Genomic DNA, 19,388 nt, shown 5'->3' with positions numbered 1-19,388 from the left:
ACCCAGATCATACCCCTTCCCCTCAGCTCTTCTGCTGCTGGGAGTTGGGGCTCCTGGCTAGGCACCTGGTCACCCACTGGCCCGAGTTCTCTCGTGACTTGGATGCATGGTGTCCCCCCACTTCTCCCCCTGCCAGGGCTGAAAGCACCTCAACGTCAAGTGTGTCCCCCTCCAGGGCCCCAGAGCCCGGCCCTGTACCCGCTCTAGGAGCACTGGTGCCTGGGCTGAGCCCTCCATGGCTGCCCTGGCTCTGACCCGCGGGAGCCCTGGAGGTCAGGCTGCAGCCCTCGCCTGCCTCACTCCTTACTCTGCAGGTAGGATGAGAGGTCCTCTATGCTGATGCTGGACCACACGCTGCCTGGGAGCCCTGGTGGCCCAGGGGGACCTGGGGGCCCAACAATGCCTCTGAATTCAGACCCTGAGACACCAAGGAAGAGCAAGGATCGGTCAAAGCCTGGGCCAAGGAGCTCTGCCCTCCACCCCGAAGCACTTGATCAGAGGGCCCTGCTCGGCCCTACCTTGGAGCAAGGACAGGAGCTCCTCGTAGGATGTTCCCGGCAAGCCTGGGGGCCCTGGGGGGCCAGGAAGCCCAATGCTGACTCCGGAGCCTGAGGAACAAATCCCAAGTTGCGATGGATGCAGATCAGAGAGGGAAGGGCAGATAGAAACACCGTGTCAGAGAGGAAGCCAGACAGAAGCAACCTGAACAGAAGTGGAGGCTGGGATAGGGGCGAGAGGGACAGCGGGAAGAGACCGGCAGAGAGTAACGTGGATGCAAGACCCTGGGTAATGGCACCACGGAGGAGAGGCCCCAGGGCTGGGGAAGAGTGCAGGTCAGAAGTGCCCACAGCCCTCCTCCTGCTGGGTGTGTGGGAGTGTGCATATGTGTATAGAGAAGTGTGCATGTGAGTCGTGTGCAGGACGGTGCTCGGGACACTCATTCTGGCTTCCCTCGCCAAGCTCTGTGACCTGCTCTGGAGCCACAGGTTTGAACAGCTCTGAAGTGCCCCCCCCCCCTCTGGGTTGGGTGCAGCCTGGCAGGAGAGAGCCAGGGGGCCATTTCCGGGATGTCCCGCCCTGCTGCCCGCCCTGCCACGGAGGCGGACACTCACTGGACATGTAGCTGAGGACGCGGCTGCTCAGCTCTGCGTAGTCCAAAGACTGGAGGGACCAACCTCCACTGGCTCCTGGTGGCCCTGGGGGACCCCGAGGGCCCATCAGGTACTGCTGTAGATACTGACGCACGTCATCCCCTGAAAGGACAGGAGGCATCAGTATGGACCACACGTCCAGCCTAACCTCCCCGCAGACTGGCCCGGGTGACGTGTGAGCTGGGGGTTCTCAGACCCCCAGGGGGACATCAACAAGCTTCCGGTAGCTGAAGGGGCTCCTGCCCGGTTGCCTGGCCTTAGAGGGGAGAGCTGATGCCCCCTTTCCAGCTGGCTGCTGGGAGCGAGGAGGGAGCGGCTCCTTGTCCCAAGGGACCGCCAAGTGTGCCTGACAAGTGCGGCCAGGAGAGAGGGAAGGCACCCCACCCTCTAGCCCACCGCAGCCGACTCACGCTGGAGCGCAGCCAGGATGTCTTGTGAAGAGATGGAGGTGGAGGACGTGCTGATGCTGTACCCCGAAGCTGTGGGGAAGGAAACCGGTTACCCGCTTAGCTGGTACTGAAGCAACGCACTCACTACTCCAGAATCACAAAGACCCGGTCAACCAGCTGTTTCCGTTTGGGGGAAATGAATGCATGGGGGTGTTAGCAGGCTATTTATAATTTCTTATTTCTATATTTCTTAATCTGAACAAACCTTTTTTGAAGCTAGATTCGGCGGCCTGATTACCGTGAATTCAGCAATGAACATCACATTCAGAAAAAGGGCAAAGCAAACAGCAAATTAAGAGACGAGGCTCCAGGAATAACCGGTGGACCCTGGGAGGAAGGTGTCATTACAGGGGTGGGGAGAGGCTTACTCTGTAAGTAGCTCACGACGAGGCTGGCCAGCTCTGAGTAGTTGAAAGTCTCCCCCGTGATGGTGGTGACAGGCCCGGGGGGACCAGGTGGGCCTGGGGGACCCTGAACTCCAGATAGATAAGACCTGATACTGTCACCTGTCAACAAAGAAATAAAGCAAAGTCAGGCTTGTCCCCAAGAGGGCGTGTCCTCCCCACAGAGGTGACCTGAAGTACTTGATGAAATACACCCACCCATCCCACACAGGGGCCAAGGCAGGGCCAGCAGGGAGCCTAGACTCCCCTTGCTATAGATGGAGAAACTGAGGCCGACTCTGTGCTGGGCCAGGTGGATCTCCATGGCTGTGGACTAACAAGACTCCAGTCAGCCACCCACTTGACAAAGCTCTGGTGCCCACATGTGTGAAAACCACACCCTCACCTCCATGGCACACGGATGAGGTCGGGGGAGTGCACACCAGTGTGAAAGTGTGTGTGCGTGTGCATGTGCGTGTACGAGCCTCTGCTGGGGTGAGGACAAGTCTATGTATCAATACGGAGGCAGCTGTGAGAAGGCGGGTGTCCGGGAGCTCACAGACTGCCCACTCAGACGCCGGGCACTCACTCTGCATGTAGTCAGAGACGTACTGCTGAATCTCCAGGCCGGAGCTGCTGATGGAGCCTGGCGGCCCGGGGGGCCCTGGTGGGCCTGGCGGGCCCTGCATGAACATGGTGCTCGATGACGATCCCCCTGCAGGAGAGAAAGCCTCTGAGTTGGTCTCTCCACCCTGGGGTCCAACAAGGGAGCCCAGGCAATGCTTTCACAGTCTGAGGAGGGAGAGTCTTTCTCAGTAGGAGGACTAAGACAGTGGCAAGGAGCTGTCCCAGGCCGAGCCCTCCCTTTCCTTCGGCCACCTGCTTACCGCCCACACGGCCTCCCTCGCCCCTGAACCCCCAGCTCCCAGGCTCTGTTCTCGCCATCATTCATCATCGGCGTTGCTAGTCATCTTTATCGTGCAGGCATCCTTCCTTCCCACCCCCACTAACTTGTAACCTCCTTAAAGGCAGTTCAGAGATCCCAGCACGTGGAGAAAGTATCTCATCAACACTGAATCATGGATAAGTGAATGAATGAGTTAATTAACATCCTCATTGGCATGATCAGCCTCGCTTGAAGAAGGAGAGAACTTTGGGCCCCTTTGGTTCTTACCTCGAGAGGGGCCACTGGGAATGCCGGGAGCCCCTGGGACTCCGGGATCACCTGGAATCCAAAACAAGCAGCTCTGTTTGCATCACCTCCTCCAGGAAGCCTCCCCTCGTCCCTCAAGTTGAACCACACTGTCAGCTGTGGCTCAACAACTGTCCCATGTTTCTCAGTCTCATTTCTGCAATGGTGTCACAGCTTCCCTGGGCAGAGACTGTCTCCCCACACCCGTCCCTTTCTCCCTCCAGGCTCTCCTCTCTTCAGCCTCTTCTTCCTCCCAAGCCTGTAGCATCAGCAAGTACTCGCTGCCCTCTATTCAGGCTCTGGGAGCCAGGCTTGCTCCCACTCCTCCCCGCCTTCACTGACCTCTGTCACCCTTGGGTCCCTGAGGGCCGGGTGGGCCTGGTGGTCCTTGTAGGTTGAGTCCGAGAGAACTGGAGCCTGGAGGCCAACAACACAGTGCAGTCAGCCAGGTGGGAAGAGGCTCCGGCAGAGCCGGCAGCAGGGGGCTCAGCACTTACCTGAGGCTGAGAACCCTGGGAGGCCTCGCTCGCCTGAGGGACACAGCAGAGAGGGGACAGTCAGCTCTGCCGGCCTCCCTCTCCCCGTGCCCCAGCCCAAGACACCACCTCCCTCCCGGGGCTCCCCAAGATTCATGATGGCTGGGGCAGCACCGGCCCTCGGGTAGTATCTAGAGCTGCCGCACAGACACACACAGACACAGACACAGACACACACACACACACACGCATGTAAGTTCTCAACCATCAGAGACACACTCTTATCTACCCTCATCTGGACCAAACTCAAGAAGCTCAAGGATCTTGGAAGGTCAGCCTTTGCCACTCCCACCCCTACCCCAGGTTTGTTTGATGCCAGTTCTACTGTACCTTGGTGTCCTCGGGGGCCTGGGGCACCTGGAGGAGAAGACAGTCATGAGACGTGTCCCACCCAGATGCTGTGACTGCAAGGGGCCCATGGGGAAGGGTTCGGGGCCCCAGGGCCCCTCGTGCCTCTCCTCCCATCAGGACAAGGCAGAGGCGGATATTCTTGGCAGAGAGCTTCCGACCACCCCCCACGCCCTGCTGCAGGCTGCTGAGCTCCTAATGGGATAGGGCAGGAGGGTGAAGGCCCGCTCATTCAGCCTCATCCGAACTCTCCCGGCCACCAGCTGGCTCAGCAGGGGTTCACACAGGCTCCTGCGCTCCCTAAGACACTGTGCTCACCTTGCTCTCCCTTGGGGCCTGGGGGGCCAGGTGGGCCTGGAGGGCCGGAGAAGGTCTCTGTAGAGGAAAGAAATAGTTTTGAGTGTGGACGATGGATGGATGGATGAATTTTCCACTAGGGACAAGTTCTGGGCTAAAGTCTGTTCTAAAGTTATTTCCATATGTTTCTATGTTATACTGTCAGCATTTATCTCATTTCATGAGCATGTGTCCTACCTACTTTATCAGAGCTGGGCTCCCTGAGGACAGGAACTAGGTCTCCCCAGTTGGCCCAGAAGCTCCCCAAAGGCAGATCTCCCCCAGGCTAGGCAACCAAGGATTCTCAGGGTGGCTGGGTTGGCATCAGTACCTTCTCTCCACGCAGCAGGTAGCATGGAGTTTATGCAAACACACTCACGGTGGAAAGTCAGAAGGAGGAAGCATGGTGAGTAGGTCAGAAAGGCTGCGTGCCCATGACCATGGCATGTGCTGGGGCTGGGGCTGAGGTAGAGAACAGGAGCGACTTGACTCCCCAGCATTACCTGAGCTGGTCAGGAGAGATCCTGGTGGGCCTGGTGGGCCTGGCAAGCCTTCCCCTAGATAAGAGAGCACCCAAGACCTATTAATGCCAAGAGGTGGGCCAGGAACACTCTGGCCAGGAGCCGAAGTGACAGAGAAGCTGTTTCCTAAGAGCCGGCCCGGAAGAAGCCTGGGCTCTGGGTCCCATCATCTCTCACCCCACTGCTCAGCTCTCACCTGCTGGGCCTCGAGGTCCTGGGGGTCCTGGAATGGATGGTCCTGTAGAAGAGGGTGAGGAAGAGGCAATACTGAACCCAGGATCTTGGCTTCCTCACTAAGTGCCTTGAGCCCCCTGTCCCTAAGATTCCCCACCTTCCAAAGATCCCTGAGGTGCTCACCTGGTGGCCCAGGTGGTCCAGGTGGGCCTGGGGGACCTCGCAAATCAAGACCCTCTGTGGAAAGGAGAAACCAGAAATGAGCAAAAGCTGTCATAAGGCTGCTCTCCACCAGCCTCACCCCTCACCAGGATCCTCGGTGCCTGTGCTCACACCCACACACCAGGCCATGGGTCATGGGTCGTGGCACAGGACCCTCCAAGACCCCCTCTGCTAGAGGTGCCTTTTGCTCAGAGGCAGGGCGGGGCTGAGTCGAGCTCCCTGGTGGCTGATGGGGGTGTGCAGTGATGATTAAGAGCATGGCTTCGGAGTCAGACAGCCTGAGTTCAAATCCTGCCTCATCACTGCCAGCTTGTGGGCAAGTTCTTGACCTTTCAGCCTCAGCTTCCTCCACTGTAAACCAGAGACCCAAGATCTACATCACAAGGGCCTTGTGCAGACTCAGTGGGACGACAAGGCACAGCACCTGGCACATGGTGACTGTTAGACCAGGGCTGGCGTTGTCTTTGCTGTTCAAGTGTCCAGGTGCCCAGGTGGGAGGCCCAGCAGCATCTCTGCCTGGGTTCTTTAAAGGACTCTGGGAAGCGGAGGACCCAGGAGTCAGCGCTCCTAGGCCGGGCCTGTGGCTGAGAACCCAGGGAACCTCGTCATTATTCATGGTGTGGGGGGTTCAGGACTCCTCCAGTCACACTCACAGGGCTGGGCTCAGAGGCCCCATGTGACCCTGGTCCTCCTGGAATCCGGAGAGCCTCTCTGACAGCTGTGCCATCCCCTGTGACTCATCCTCCACAGCTGATAAAACTCCTGCTGTTCCTTCTTAGCGAGCACTGCATTTCAGAGGAACTGGCCATCCTTACACTGGGGCTCATGATGACTCACTGGTGCAGCTGCCGCAGGCCCCAGTGCATGGCCACCTCTCCCACTCCCACCCGTGTCACCTGTCCCGGAGAACACGGAGGCACTCACGGGCGGAGAGGACCTCAGAGATGGAGCTGCTGCTGCTCATGAACGATTCACCAGGAAGTCCTGGCTCCCCTCGCGGGCCTGTGGGGAGGACACAGAGTTGGGGGACACCGCCTGCAGCTGTCAGTGCTTTCCCTCTGGAGCTGCCCGGGTGCTCAGGGTGGGGCAGGGCCAAGCAGAGCTGACTGTGGGCGGGGCTGAGCTGACTGTGGGCGGGGCCAGAGTGTTGGCTGGGAGCGAGACACACCCCAGGAGGAGCTGGAGTCCGTTTTTTTGGTATTTGGATAAGTTGCTGGACAGTGACACGATTCTCAGGATATGGTCACCAGAGGCCTGAGGCCTGTGAAGATAGCTGAGCTTGATCCTGACCTAAGAGCTTCAATCTCCCTTTTGGGAGGACCCCTACCTTCTCAGAAACATAGAAGGAGGTGGGAGGAGGTGTCTCCTCTGGCTGCAGAGGCCTTGCCGGGGCCTTGGAGAAGAGCCCGGTGGCCCCTCACCTCCCTTCCCAACATGCACATCTCTCACTTAAAGGTGGGGCACAGGGCCACCCCAGGAAGGAAGCTCTCCACAGCCTACAGTCATGCGTTCTTTCAGGGTGTGACATACCTTGCTGTCCTGGGAGACCAGCTGGGCCAATGGGGCCTGGAAATGGGGTTGGGGAAGAAAAGATTTTATCATACCTCTAGGGGCAGAGTTCTAGAAAGAACTGAAGAAAAGGCAGGTGCCTGGGTACATAATTACTTTCCTCATAAGGCATGGAACAGTGGCCCAAAGAGGTCACCTTGCTTATTTGAAAGCAATAAGCAATTTGAGACCAGCCCTGTAGTCCATTCCAGTGAGAATTCCTCTGCCAGGCACTGAGGCCCCTGGGATGGGCAGGACTGCCCTCTCTGACACTGTCCTCCGAGGGTTAGGGACTTCTAAACACCCCCAGTGTCCCCACTCTCACTGGAGTTCATCAGGAGGGAAGGCCGATCCATACTTGCATTGGTCATATTAAATAATGTATTTCATTTACACACAAACATTTTAAATAATTAAAAAATAGATATAAAAAACCAGGCATTTTGGATAAATAGAAAGAAGTATCACCCACAATTCTTTAACTTACAGGCATTTTGTTGTATTTCCTTCCAGCATTTTTTATCTTATATAAATATAGTTGCAACTACAGAGCACACATTATCGAGTATTCTGCTCTTTTATTTTTAAAAAAAATTTTTATTGGAGTATAGCTGATTTACAATGTTGTGTTACCTGCCCTTTTATTTTTTTATTTTATTTTTTTTGCAGTACGCGGGCCTCTCACTGCTGTGGCCTCTCCCATTGCGGAGCACAGGCTCTGGACGCGCAGGCTCCGCGGCCATGGCTCATGGGCCCAGCTGCTCCGCGGCATGTGGGATCCTCCCGGACCAGGGCATGAACCCGCGTCCCCTGCATCAGCAGGTGGACTCTCAACCATTGCTACCAGGGAAGCCCTACCTGCCCTTTTAAATAACACTGTTATCTGCTAACAACTTTAAGTCTCCATATTTTTGTAGCCATCTCATTATTGTTGGACGATTGGGGGATATTTGCACTTTTGTTATTCTTGATGCATATTATCAAGTTGTTTTCCAAGAGGAAACAACTTGAGGACTGACTCTGACAAGTCAAATACTGGATCTGGAGGCAGAAGGACCTGGGCCAAACCCTGACTCTGCTATTTCTTATCCGTGTGACCTTAGACGTGTCATTTACCTGCTCGAGCCTCCAATGGTACTGCGGGGACCTAGTGAAGCAATGCCATGCAGGGCTTGGGCTACTTGCTGGGGAGTGATCAGGGCTCACCGGGCTGTCCGGGAGAGGCTTTCTCAGCCCCTTCCTACTCTTCCCCGGGTTCCGGCCCGGGTTTCAGGATTTGAGCGAATGCCGCTATAGTCAAATGCAACCAAGGCCTGATACTGATCTGGGGCAAAGCAAGAAAACAGACTGACCTGAGGCACCTGGAGGTCCTGGAGGTCCCATGGCTCCAGGAGGTCCCGGGGGACCTGGGACAGTGAGAGTCGATGATCCCTCTGAAAACAGAAGGCACATTGAACGCTGAGCCCCACTCTCCTCGCTCAGAGGGGACCCAGGCCAGGCTGTGGGCCAGGTCGGGCCAGTATTACGTCTGAAATCCCCCCACCCTCCTCACTTCTGACTGGAAGAGCTCAGCCCTGCACCTTGCCCAAAGCACCGGGCCCGCGGACTTGGAGGGTGTTGAGGCGGAGCCGGGGCAGACGCCCAGTAACAGCGCAGGGCCTGCTCACCTGAAGTCACGATCCTGCCTGGAGCTCCCGGTTCACCTGGGAGGGGAGCAAAAGGAGAGTGATTATTCCCAGCATCAATTAGTGGCTCAGTGAATCATTTTCAAGGCCTCTGATTGCATTTGAGACCCACTCCTGGGCTTCTAACCCTCAGGCTAAAGGCATTTTAATGAACTGAAGGGAAGCATACAGGATGCATTAAGCACCAATCTCTGCACTGGAGACCCTGGAGGCTCGAGCATCAATCTTCTTGGCTCACATTAGCTTTTGGAAGAAGCTGGGACTCTGCGAAGGGGCTTCATTTGTGGGTGTTGGAGAGTTTGCCTTTTGGTGAGGCCAGAATGAGCTGACTCAGGAGTCGTTCCCCCTCCCACACTCCATCTTCTCCCACACTGGGCACTGCAGGCTCTTACTAGGAACTGCTTTAGGTGGGAAAATCACTGAGAGGTCAAAGAGCAGAGGCAGTGAGCCTGCGGGGTGGAGCCTGGTTCCCAGTGCTCCTCAGGTGCTAATTCCCTGGGACAGTAGTAGGGTCTGCACAGTCAAGAGGGGGTTCTGTGGTCTGGGAAACTCCGAGTTATGTAAAGGTTAACAGATCTCTTCTCTGCCTTGTGTCTTAGAGGGTTGAAAATGCAAATGTGCATAGAGGACTTCCAAGAAGGGAGTGTCAGATTCACACTTTCCCAAGGCTGTCGCGATGGAAATCCACATTCTGAAGAACAAGGTGAGTGAAGTAGAGGATGGAAAACCCTTGACTGGAGATTCTTCTGGGACTTTTTTTTGTCATTTCCCAAGGCCTGTGGGCAATTCAGTCATCCACACACTGAGGGGTGATATTGACTTCCCCCTTTGGGGAAGTAGAGGGATGGGCTCTGATTGCAATCTGCCAGCCCCTCGAGGTCAAGGCCAAGAGAAAGCACTTGACTTTATTTTTGTTGGAACACAATCCAGTATCAGGTAAAATGTCCACCTCTTGTGCACACTGGACAGAGAGTCACAGGCCCTGGAGAAGGGCAGGGTGTCTCTCCTTGAGAATCCCCAAGCCTCTGATCTCTTACTAAAGACGCCATCAATCCATGAGCAGATCTGTGGACCCAGAGACGTGTCTGCTTGGGATGTACTTGAAAGAACTCCTTGGCCCAACCCGTTGTTAGCCATAGTTTCTGGAAAGCACGTCCCCCCCAAGGTGACAGTGACAGAGGGCAGCTCCACCGAACGTCAGGGTTCAGGAACGTGGGGTCACAGGGACAGGAGAAGGACCGTCCCTGAGCAGCCCCTTTCCTGGACTGGCTCAGGGTTGGGGTCTGATGGCCCAGAACCGGATGCGAATGTCACCCTACATGTAAGGGTCCAAGTCCTGAGGATGCCTCTCTGAGAACTCTGACTTTGCCCTCTTAGTAACATCTGAGAGGCTCCTCCCTGCCTGCATCAAAGCCCCCTCTCAGAAAGGGGGTGGCAGCGTCCCCGTTACCCTGAGGCCTGTGTGGACCATAACACTTGTCCCAGGGAAGAGGCACATCATGGGGGGACCATGCCTAAGTGAGGGGACAGAGTCAGCGGTGGGGGGCACCGCGGTGGGGGGCATTACAGAGTCAGGGGTGGGGACAGCAGCCTTGCAGATCCTCCTCCATCGAGGGCTTGGAGACAGCCGGGCACCAAAGCGAGGCTCTGGATTGTGGGGGAAGGGTGGGGCTTGAGGACTCAGGGCTTAATTGGTCAGAAGAATCCCTGGCTCCCCAGCCTCACAGCCTTCCACTGAAGCCACTAGATGCCACTATTGATCCAGGCTGTGGCCACAGAGGGACCTCCCTCCTGCCAATGCCTCCCCTCCTGCAAAAATGACCAGTGACTGTCTAATTTGGAAAATCACTTACCTTTAGCCCCTGGTCGGCCGGGGGTACCAGGAAGTCCTGGTGTGATTGAAAACAAGTCAGTCAGGATGGATGATTAAGGGCCAGCAATTCCAGACCCCCTGTTTTAGTACCTAGCGCTCTGTCACTGGCAAGGCCACAATTCTGACTGAAACCTGCAGACCCACCTGGGTCAACCTTCTGCCTTAGCCCAGCTCCCTTGAGGGAGCCTCTTGCTCTGAGCCCTTCTCCCTCTCTAGGAAATGGAGCAACAGCTGGGCTGGAGGCAGAGGCTCACAGGTCGAGCTTTGGGGGATCCCAGTCCCTCTGGGTAATGAGCCCCCTGCAGCCTGCAAAGTGGCCATTGTAACCCACCGGCCCTGCAGCCTGGGGGAGTAGGGGCTGGGCTTCCTGTATCTGATGCAACACCCCCTCTTGCTTTTGTCCACAACTCCACCAGGGAGCATTTGAAAGATATCCCTGTGCGCTCAACTGTTGGGGGGGAGATGCTGTTTGATTTTATTTTACATCTTTGCCTAATTTCCTTTAGGAGTTGGGGCTGGTGTGGTGACAGCTTCTCAAATCCAAGTGGGTGCACACTGTCCAACTATCAGACAGGCTTTGACACTGGGGCTGTCCCAGGGAGGCTGGGCCCTTCTGCATGAGATGAGTGCCCACTCCCTACCGTGCCACAGGGGATGTGGGCCTCTGTAGGGCTAATGGGACTCCTGGGCCTGGAGCCTCCTCTTGGGGGTCCCTGCACCAAAGGGGACCAGGCTCAGGCAGGCAGAATTCACACGTGATCTAACCTCATCTCTCCTAGAATGGCTTTCTAGATTGTTCTGTGCATATTTTTCCTTCCTAAGGTGTTTCTCAAGACTCACATTAAAATGACCTGAACCCATTTTTGCTGGGGGAGTGAGGGAAGGAGAGGAAACACTAAGGTGACTGGAGAAGCATCTGCCAAATGCTGGGATTGGGAGGCTTGGCGGTGGCATTTGAAGTGGCAGTGACCCGATGACTCACCCTGAGGTCCTTGGGGTCCTGTGAGACCTACGGAGAGTAGAAGACATGAGAGGAGAGTTGAAGGGCGGAGGAGCCGACCCCTCAGCAGCAGGAGCGGGCGGAAGGGATTGGTGGGCACAGGAGGATGAACCCCATGTCTGGGACAGCCGTACTCCAGGGTCCTCGCAGCCCTGGATGAGAGCAGTTTTCTGACTCACTGCTCCATCAGGGGATGGTTCTTAGCCCATTTGGGGTCAAGACCCTTTGGTGTCTGAGAGCTACAAACCCCAAAATTTCATACACTCACTGGTCCCTAATGCTGCCCCCAGGCTCCCTCCTGGGTGCTCTCCATCTGTGCACCCACCAAAGGAGCCCAGAGGCCCCCTGGTTCCTCACTGGCCCCTGAGGATTGCCACCTTGTCCTCTCGGCTTTCTTGGCTTGTTTTGATTTGTTCTTCCTGCAGCCCTGAGGATCTTGCTCCTGCTGGGCCTTTGGTGGAGACCCTAACAATGGCTTATCTCCCCAGACTGGTGGGTATTGGCGAGGGTCCAGGTATGGCCCAAGGGGGTCCACTGGGGAAGGGCTCAGAGGACCCAGACACTGAGGTGGTGATAAACTGCCATTTTTAAGAGACTCCTTGCCCCTTTCTAGAACTCCTTGCTTTCAGTGTTGATCTCTCTTTTCCAAGTTGCCAGACTTGGTGACTCAGGTGTCAGGACTCACAGCTGCTATGCCCGGCTCAAGCCAGCAATTGTGGCATTTTCCTAATGAGCTGCTAGAGGAAAATGGATTAAGGAAGGTACATACATACACACACACACACACACACACACTGCATGGCCAGCTCCCGCTTCCCACTCTGTTACCTGGCTTTCCTGGGTCTCCAGAAGGTCCTGGTAAGCCCCGGATGCCAGGCATCCCTGGAAGACCTTGTTCCCCTAGAGAAAGCATGACCAACATGGAAACGTTTTCCTTTTAGGCAAGCTGACCAGCCAACGCATCGGAGCCAATGGTCTCTTGGGGTTTTACTGAGTAACTTGCTGGCAGTTGGTAGGGAGGAGGGAGATGAGACTGGGACCTTGCACACCTCCCTGTGATGTACGCCCTCTGGCCTTGTGATCGGGGGGCTGGGGGCTGCGCGCTGGGACATGGGCAGGGGGGCAGTGGCGGGCCGGGGGAGTGAGGACAGCAGCTGAGTGACCAACCTCTTGGGCCTTGGTGTCCGTCAGGGCCAGCTTGTCCTAGGAAAGAAGATGCAAGCTCATCAGTGACTCTGGGAGCTACTCTGGGACTCCCTCTCTCCACTGCCTTACAGCCTCACAAGCTGTCTCCTAGGTGGGGCACCCATGCATCCCCTCCTGCAGCCATTAGACGTGGAAGAAGCCCTGTCGTTGTCACACCTGCAGGGTGCAGCTTTCCCCCTGCCCTCTCCTCCTAAACCAGTAATGCCTCTTTTCTCCTGCTGAGAACTGTTCCACGGCGCCCACTGCATCTCCCGCATTGATGGCGCAGGACTCGCACACACCAGATGCTCAATACACGTTGGCCTCATTTGGTCCAGGTCCTGGAGGTCAAGATTCTCCAAGATCTTGTCTCCTCTGCTGTAGGCATTATCCTAACCTCCGTCCAAAGTGATGTCCTTCTGGGACCAGCTCTTCCCACCTGCTTTTTCCCACCTCTTTGTCTTTCCTCACTCATGTCTCTGCGTGGCATTTTCTAAATTGATGTGATTAAAATCTTCTTTACTTTTTAGAACCATCTGAAAAGGCACCTCTTTCATCCTTCCGGTTGGAAGAAACTTCTCTCTCTACTGTTTCCTCATAGCACCCTGTACCTTTCACGGCCCTTGTCATCTCACACAAACTTGATCTCCCCTTGAGGGAGGTAATGCCTCTTACTCTCCCAGCACAGCATCCTGCACACCATCAGCGCTTCCTAACACTTTGTTAATGAATGAGATCATGAATGCACCACGTCTCCATAGGTGGGGCTTAGACCCTTCTGGGATGTGGTGTCAAATGCCTGGCCCTGTGGGGGGTCTTTAGCCAGCTTCCTTGTCCTGGCTGACAGGTCCCTCAGTAAGGGTCAGCCAGAGGGCTGAACCCTGGAGTATCAGGGCTATGCTTGGAATTCTGCGGGTTCCAAAGAACCTCAGCCCTTGTTTGTCCTCCCCAAGGGCCTGAGGGTCTTAGAGGCAGGAACTGGGGCAGATGGACCATGTCCTGCCAAGCCCATCCAGAGCTGTAAGAAACTGTTAGAGACAGCAGCAGCTCTCTGAACCCCAAGAGGGGTGGCCAGATCCAGGAACAGCCTGTAAATGGAGCCTCTACCAGGGGTGGGTAGATTAGAGAATGGGAGCTGCAGCTCTAGGAGAATCTCAACTCTAGGGCTATGATGATGACCGCGGCGGGGCAGACCCATGGTGTTTGCTGCTGTGAGACACTCACCCATTGCTCCTTTAGGCCCGGGCTCGCCCACAGCACCAGGTAAACCTTTCAAGCCGGGCTCGCCTGCAAAGGAAATGGACTAGGTGTTTGGAGGAGCTTGACAGTGGTGAACACTCTACCCTCTCGGCCACCCCCAAGCCTGCCACCTCCCCACCCAGAGGAGCTTGGTGTGTCAACCAGAGGCGGGAGACACAGCGTCAGCTTTGATTCTAAAGTCAGGCCTCCCACCCCCGGCAGCAGGCACGGACTGGCCCAGAGGCCACGCCTGGTCTGAAGGGGCCTGTGTATGAGTCTTATTTCCTTGGCAACAAAAAGCTGCCCCTTGTAGCCAAAGCACTAGTACTGTTAAAGTCCTTTTTAATCATGCAAGTTGGCAGGAGGTAAGTGGATACAAGTAGTGCAAACTTTCTGCCACTTAGGGAAGAGCTTAATTTTCCCAACTCAATTCTTCAAAAGAATCAGAGATAATCATAAACTCCGTTTTCTGCCCCAAACATTTACTCTCTGGACCATACATGTTGATGCTGGCTTATACTCCATTCAGTGCTTTATTTTATCTTGGCCTGCTTTTTTCTAGATTGCAAGTCCCCTGAAGGTTTTAGACAGAGATTCTGTCTCCTACTTCTGTATTTTTCCCCCCATCTCTGGTACCCAATGGATTTACAAAAAGTCTTTAGTGGATCACAGTAGATTTCCTGTGTGGGACTGACCTGTGAGGCCTCGGGGTCCTTTCTCACCCTGGTCACCTAAAATAAAAATGGGGTGGGGGTGGTGGTGGAGGAAGCAAGCATCAGTCAGGAGCAAGGAAAAGAATCTCACCCAGTAAGAGGGACCCCGGGCTGTAGAGCGGTTCCCACTCTACCTGTAAGCTGCTCTCAGCTGAATGTTGGTAAGAACTCAGCATTAACAAAGCCCAAAAGGCACACTAGATAGAGCTCTTCCGGGTCAGGGCTCCCCCACAGACTGACCCAGGCCCTGCTGTCATACCAGTGTGTGCTGTGGGCAAGAGGGGGACCGGACTAGAGGGGAGAAGCCTCAGTGCTGCATCCATGCCACCCCGAGGGCCACCCAACCACAGCATTGTGACGCTGGTGCTGTTCCTCCTCTTTGTGCCTGAGTTTCCCTAGAATCTCAGATCCCTCCCAGCCCCAGGGTCCAGGAGCCAAGTCATATGGGTTTTTGGACACAGGGACAGGGGTCACATCTGGGTTCCCAGGAGTCGGCAGGCTGTGGTGTTGTCCAGGCAGCAGCAGGAGAAGCATACCTTTGGGTCCTGGTGGTCCCATAGGTCCTTTGTCACCTGAAGAGGAAATGGACACCTTAGTGTAAAGAGCCTTGGTAGGGACGACCAAGGGGCAGAGTCTGTGTCTGAAGACAGGCTCCCCCGCAGTCCTGACTGCCCCCTCCCCTCATGCACCTGTCGGCCTGCACAGGCTGTTGGCATGTCCACCAGACCCTGTCCCCCCAGACCTCCTCCTTTTTTTTTGGCCGTACCACACAGCATGTGGGATCTTAGTTCTCTGACCAGGGTTTGACCTGTGTCCCCTGTGTTGGAAGCATGGAGTCTTAACCACTGGACCGCCAGGGAAGTCCCCCAGACCTCCTTCTTAAGTGAGTGGCATCTACAAGGTGATGTCCCCTCCCTCTAACCCCTTCCTCCAGCTTACCTTTGATGCCAGGGAGTCCCACTTCACCTCGGAGCCCTTGGCGACCTACAGAGCCTGCACACAGAGGAAACCACACGGGTGGATGAGTGTCCCCAGCTTTGGAAGGGATGGACATGCACACGGCACACATACACACAACACGTACACACACCTACTTGGCACACAAATGTACACACACACATAGGCACACACACTCCCTGGGGTAAAAGTCAAGGGCTGCTGTTCACAGACTCCTCCCCATGTCCCTGCTACATCGTCCTGGTCCAGGTTCCTTGTCCCTGAGACTACCAGGCCCGGGGATGAGGACCCCTCATGGGACCCTGGCAGAGACGTTGGCCTGCATCACAGAGTGGGCTGCAGCTCAAGACTCCCAGGATAGCAGGACAAGCTCTGGCCCACAGGGGATCAGGTGAGGCAGGCGCTTTGCTCAGATCGTGGCAGGCTGGGAGCTGCCTGATGCTGAAGCTGCTGGAGGGCCTCGTGCCCCAAGTCAGGTCAGAACAGATCTCAGGGGACCCATTGGTACCAGCCTCAGCCGCAGGGGACACACGTGCAGATGTGAGTTTTGTGTCTCTTAGAGGCTCTCTTTATAATTGCTTCTTTTGCTTGAAAAATGTTTGTTTCTCCATTTAACATCCCTCTCTTTGCCCCAGAAATAGCATCTATTTATGAGAAGAAGGCTACTGACCTGGGGGACCCTGTGGGCCAGGAAAACCGCTAGAACCTGAGGAGGACAACATGACAACAATGATCAGATGGGTCGGGTAGAGGCCAGGGACACTGATCCCATGGTGAGTGGCAGGTGGGAGGGGTGGGGCACGCACCCCCAGGTGAGGGCTGCGTGTGCGCACCAGGACCCCAGAGCCAGTGGGTCCAGGAGTGATCCCAGTGCAAAGTCCTCCTTAGGAAGGAAGCTGTAGCTGCTGGGATCAAGAGACCCTTTGCTCCTTCCCGGTCAAACATTTGAGCTGGGGTAGGGGCAGGGGCAGGGAGGAGAGTGGGCCAGATGGGCGTCGCACTGTGAGAAGGCCCCATTTGCCTGGCTTGTCCAGACATATTGCTCTCAAACATTTGCATCTCGGCCCTAGCCAGCAAGGAAATTGTCTGACTTCTGATTTCCAGATCCATTCCCCCACTTAGGGGCCACATAACAGGGCCATCAAAGAGAGATGGAAATGTGACTCCCAAATCCACCACAGAGCCAAAATTACAGCCCCGATCCTGATGCCCAGGGACTTCTTTGTGGGGGTACCCTCTGTGGGCCCGTCGACCCCGCACAGGCCTGGGACCGTGGGTTAGGACCATCTGGGATCCCAGTGCCTGGATCTCTGAGATCCATCCTGGTTGTGGCAAACTTGGGTACCGTCTGGGTACCTGACTTACCTTTGGGACCCACAGAACCTGGGACACCAGGTGGGCCTTGAATGCCCGGTTGACCAGCATCCCCTGGGGAGAAATAAGCACTTTGAGAGGGTACCCCAGTTTGGTGGCCCACCCAGCCCAGTGGTGTCATTTGCAGGGTAGAGGGAACACTTCCCACCCTGCCAGTGGTCTCTGATCCACTGGGGCCTCCATGAGGCCAAGAATCAGCAAAACACCTTCAGTTTCTACCTCCAGAGTCTTTATATTCCATGATGTCTGGCATTCAGTAGGTGCTCAATAAATATTTGTTGCCTGGTTGAGCAATATTTTTAAGAGAGAGTGAAGCTAAAAATAAAGCTTCTTGATCACAACCTTTGGGCCTTGAGAGAACTTCTGGTGTCTGTGCTTCATTTCCCCTGATGAAAGCAGGCTCATGGTTAAGTATCTAATGCAACATCTTCCCAGCTCCCTCCAGGGCTGGGCTTGTGTCTGAAGCTTTCCCCGCCTCCTTCCAGCCACGAGAGGCTCCAGGGCAGGCACCCCACTCTGCCTTCTGTCAGGCCCTACCGTGAGCTCTCCACCTCAGCCCTGACTCATCCCCACCCCCTCTCAGGAATATCATTTCTCCCTGTGACCACGTTCTGTGGACTCAGACTGCAGGGGTCTTAGCCCCAGGCTTGAACTCACAGTCCAGCCCATGCCCCCTCATTAGACCACAGTCTCTGCAGGGCCCAGCACAGCCCCTGGCTCAAGGCAGGTGCTCAGCTAATGCTAGTAAAAGACAGAGGGAAGGAGAACGATGTAAGAAGGAAGTGTGGACGCAGCTAACCCTCCTGGTGAAGGAATCACCTCTTACCTCTGTCTCCTTTCTCTCCAAACCCAGGAGGCCCTGGTTCACCGCGAGGTCCCATGGGGCCTTCTCGCCCTCTCTGGCCCATGGGTCCCTCCATGCCAGGCTCTCCTAAAGACAGGAATGTCCATCTCAGTTAGGGCCGCAAAGGACGCCACAGGCAGCACCTCGCTGGCGGGACACCTGCCTGGAGCGTCCACACCCAACTCCCTACCCTCTCTCTCTCCCCTGTAGCCCAGACTCAAAGCAGAAGCCAGAGAGTTTGAAAATGCAAGTGGATCATGTCCCATTTCTGCCCCAACCTGCAAATGGCTTCTCTACTCACTGGGAGTAAAAGCTGAACCCTCACAAGGCCTCCAGTGTCCCTCCCTCTCAAATCTCTGCCTTCTTAGTGGGCTCCAGCACCCGCCCCCATTCCTCCTGTTCCCACCCAAGCTCCTGTTCCCCGCAAGACTCACGGGCACACGCTTGCCCCAGGGTGTGTAGCTGCTCCCTCTGCCTAGAAGGTTCCCCCAGATCTCCTCAGGCCTGGCTCTCTCCCTGTCTTCACATCTTTGCTCAAGTGGCACCTTCTCAGCAAGGGCTTCCCTGCCGGTCCTATTTTCAATTACCCCTCAGCCCTCCCAAGGCTCCACTGGGCTCTGTGTTCCCATTTCACGAGCCACTTCCTCCCTCTATGTACTTCACTTATTTATCATGTCTGTTGTTTATCTCCACCCAAAAGTAGGTAGGGGTTTTGTTTTGTTCACCACATCTCCCCAGCACCTAAAACAGGGTCTGGCACACAGCAGGCACTTAACGAACATTTACTGAATGTATGAATGAATGAATGAGGGAATGAGGGAATAAGTGAACAGAAAAATGGTTCTCACCCACGCTGCCTTTTTGTCCCTTTGGTCCCTCTGGACCTTGGTGGCCCAAGGGCCCAGGGATACCTGTGGACACACAAGAATAACTCAGCCCTGCTTTCCTCCCAAACCCCAGGAGCAAGGACCGGGCAGCCTGCAACCCCAGCAGAACCATCAGAGGCTACGCACCTGGAGTCCCAGGGAACCCTCGATCTCCTGTGGGAACACAGAGAAAAAAGTCAGCCAGAGGACTCAGGCCAGTCACCTAAAGGAGCCACCAGTGGAATTCAGGTAGGATCGCCAAATTTAGCAAGTGGAAATATGGGACTCTCAGTTAAGTTTGAATTGCAGGAAAACATTGAATAAACTTTTACTTATAGTGACAAGTGATTTCGTGTTTATATGTAATTCACATTTGACTGGGCATCCTATATTACAGTCAGGAGGGATGTGGGACCTGCAAGCTGGAGCCTTGAGGAAGGGGGGCTGAGGCAGTGACCCAGGGTGTGCATGTCAGGGCAGGGAATCCTGAAGTTGAGGGCCACCAAGTGGAGGAACCCCAATTCCTGCACCGGGATCTCCTGGGAAGGAGAGAGGGGTGACCCTGTCATTCCCAATAGTGATTCTCAGAATGGTCTGTGCAGCCCTGCCCTCAGAACCACCCAGGTTGATCCAGGCCACAGGCTCACGGCCCCACCCACACCTGCTCATCAGAGGCTCTGGGAGTAGGGCCCAGAATCTTCCGGCAATTCCCACATACCCTGAATCTTGAGAATCCCACTCAGCTAGATCGAGGGGCACTTCTGTGGTCACTGGGATTGGAAAGATCTTCCT

At 55.5% G+C, this 19,388-nt stretch overlaps 1 protein-coding gene across 4 annotated transcripts in view; it reads right to left on the bottom strand.

Moving 5' to 3' along the window:
- Positions 1 to 19,388, bottom strand: part of COL17A1 (collagen type XVII alpha 1 chain) — a 44,416-nt gene that overhangs the window by 3,432 nt on the left and 21,596 nt on the right. Inside the window, exons 20-50 of one of the 4 annotated variants that reach the window (XM_081247184.1) lie at positions 18,744 to 18,770; positions 18,579 to 18,641; positions 17,713 to 17,817; positions 16,878 to 16,940; positions 16,183 to 16,218; positions 15,495 to 15,548; positions 15,092 to 15,127; positions 14,538 to 14,573; positions 13,828 to 13,890; positions 12,586 to 12,621; positions 12,247 to 12,318; positions 11,401 to 11,427; positions 10,399 to 10,434; positions 8,528 to 8,563; positions 8,213 to 8,293; positions 6,843 to 6,878; positions 6,237 to 6,314; positions 5,274 to 5,327; positions 5,113 to 5,154; positions 4,899 to 4,952; positions 4,378 to 4,434; positions 4,042 to 4,068; positions 3,673 to 3,705; positions 3,518 to 3,592; positions 3,158 to 3,208; positions 2,573 to 2,698; positions 1,969 to 2,106; positions 1,562 to 1,630; positions 1,113 to 1,253; positions 519 to 608; positions 308 to 418 (exon numbers count right to left, since the gene is read on the bottom strand). In XM_081247184.1, coding sequence (XP_081103310.1) covers positions 308 to 418; positions 519 to 608; positions 1,113 to 1,253; positions 1,562 to 1,630; positions 1,969 to 2,106; positions 2,573 to 2,698; positions 3,158 to 3,208; positions 3,518 to 3,592; positions 3,673 to 3,705; positions 4,042 to 4,068; positions 4,378 to 4,434; positions 4,899 to 4,952; positions 5,113 to 5,154; positions 5,274 to 5,327; positions 6,237 to 6,314; positions 6,843 to 6,878; positions 8,213 to 8,293; positions 8,528 to 8,563; positions 10,399 to 10,434; positions 11,401 to 11,427; positions 12,247 to 12,318; positions 12,586 to 12,621; positions 13,828 to 13,890; positions 14,538 to 14,573; positions 15,092 to 15,127; positions 15,495 to 15,548; positions 16,183 to 16,218; positions 16,878 to 16,940; positions 17,713 to 17,817; positions 18,579 to 18,641; positions 18,744 to 18,770 — 1,953 coding nt within the window. The remainder of the gene's footprint in view (positions 1 to 307; positions 419 to 518; positions 609 to 1,112; positions 1,254 to 1,561; positions 1,631 to 1,968; positions 2,107 to 2,572; positions 2,699 to 3,157; positions 3,209 to 3,517; positions 3,593 to 3,672; positions 3,706 to 4,041; positions 4,069 to 4,377; positions 4,435 to 4,898; positions 4,953 to 5,112; positions 5,155 to 5,273; positions 5,328 to 6,236; positions 6,315 to 6,842; positions 6,879 to 8,212; positions 8,294 to 8,527; positions 8,564 to 10,398; positions 10,435 to 11,400; positions 11,428 to 12,246; positions 12,319 to 12,585; positions 12,622 to 13,827; positions 13,891 to 14,537; positions 14,574 to 15,091; positions 15,128 to 15,494; positions 15,549 to 16,182; positions 16,219 to 16,877; positions 16,941 to 17,712; positions 17,818 to 18,578; positions 18,642 to 18,743; positions 18,771 to 19,388) is intronic. The other 3 variants (XM_081247186.1, XM_081247187.1, XM_081247185.1) reach the window with 3 other exon arrangements.

This window comes from Mesoplodon bidens, assembly GCF_964165515.1.
Source record: "Mesoplodon bidens genome assembly, chromosome: 1".
Taxonomy (NCBI): domain Eukaryota; kingdom Metazoa; phylum Chordata; class Mammalia; order Artiodactyla; family Ziphiidae; genus Mesoplodon; species Mesoplodon bidens.
The sequence above is the reverse complement of the archived record's forward strand: the minus strand, read 5'-3'. Positions and strand labels throughout refer to the sequence as shown.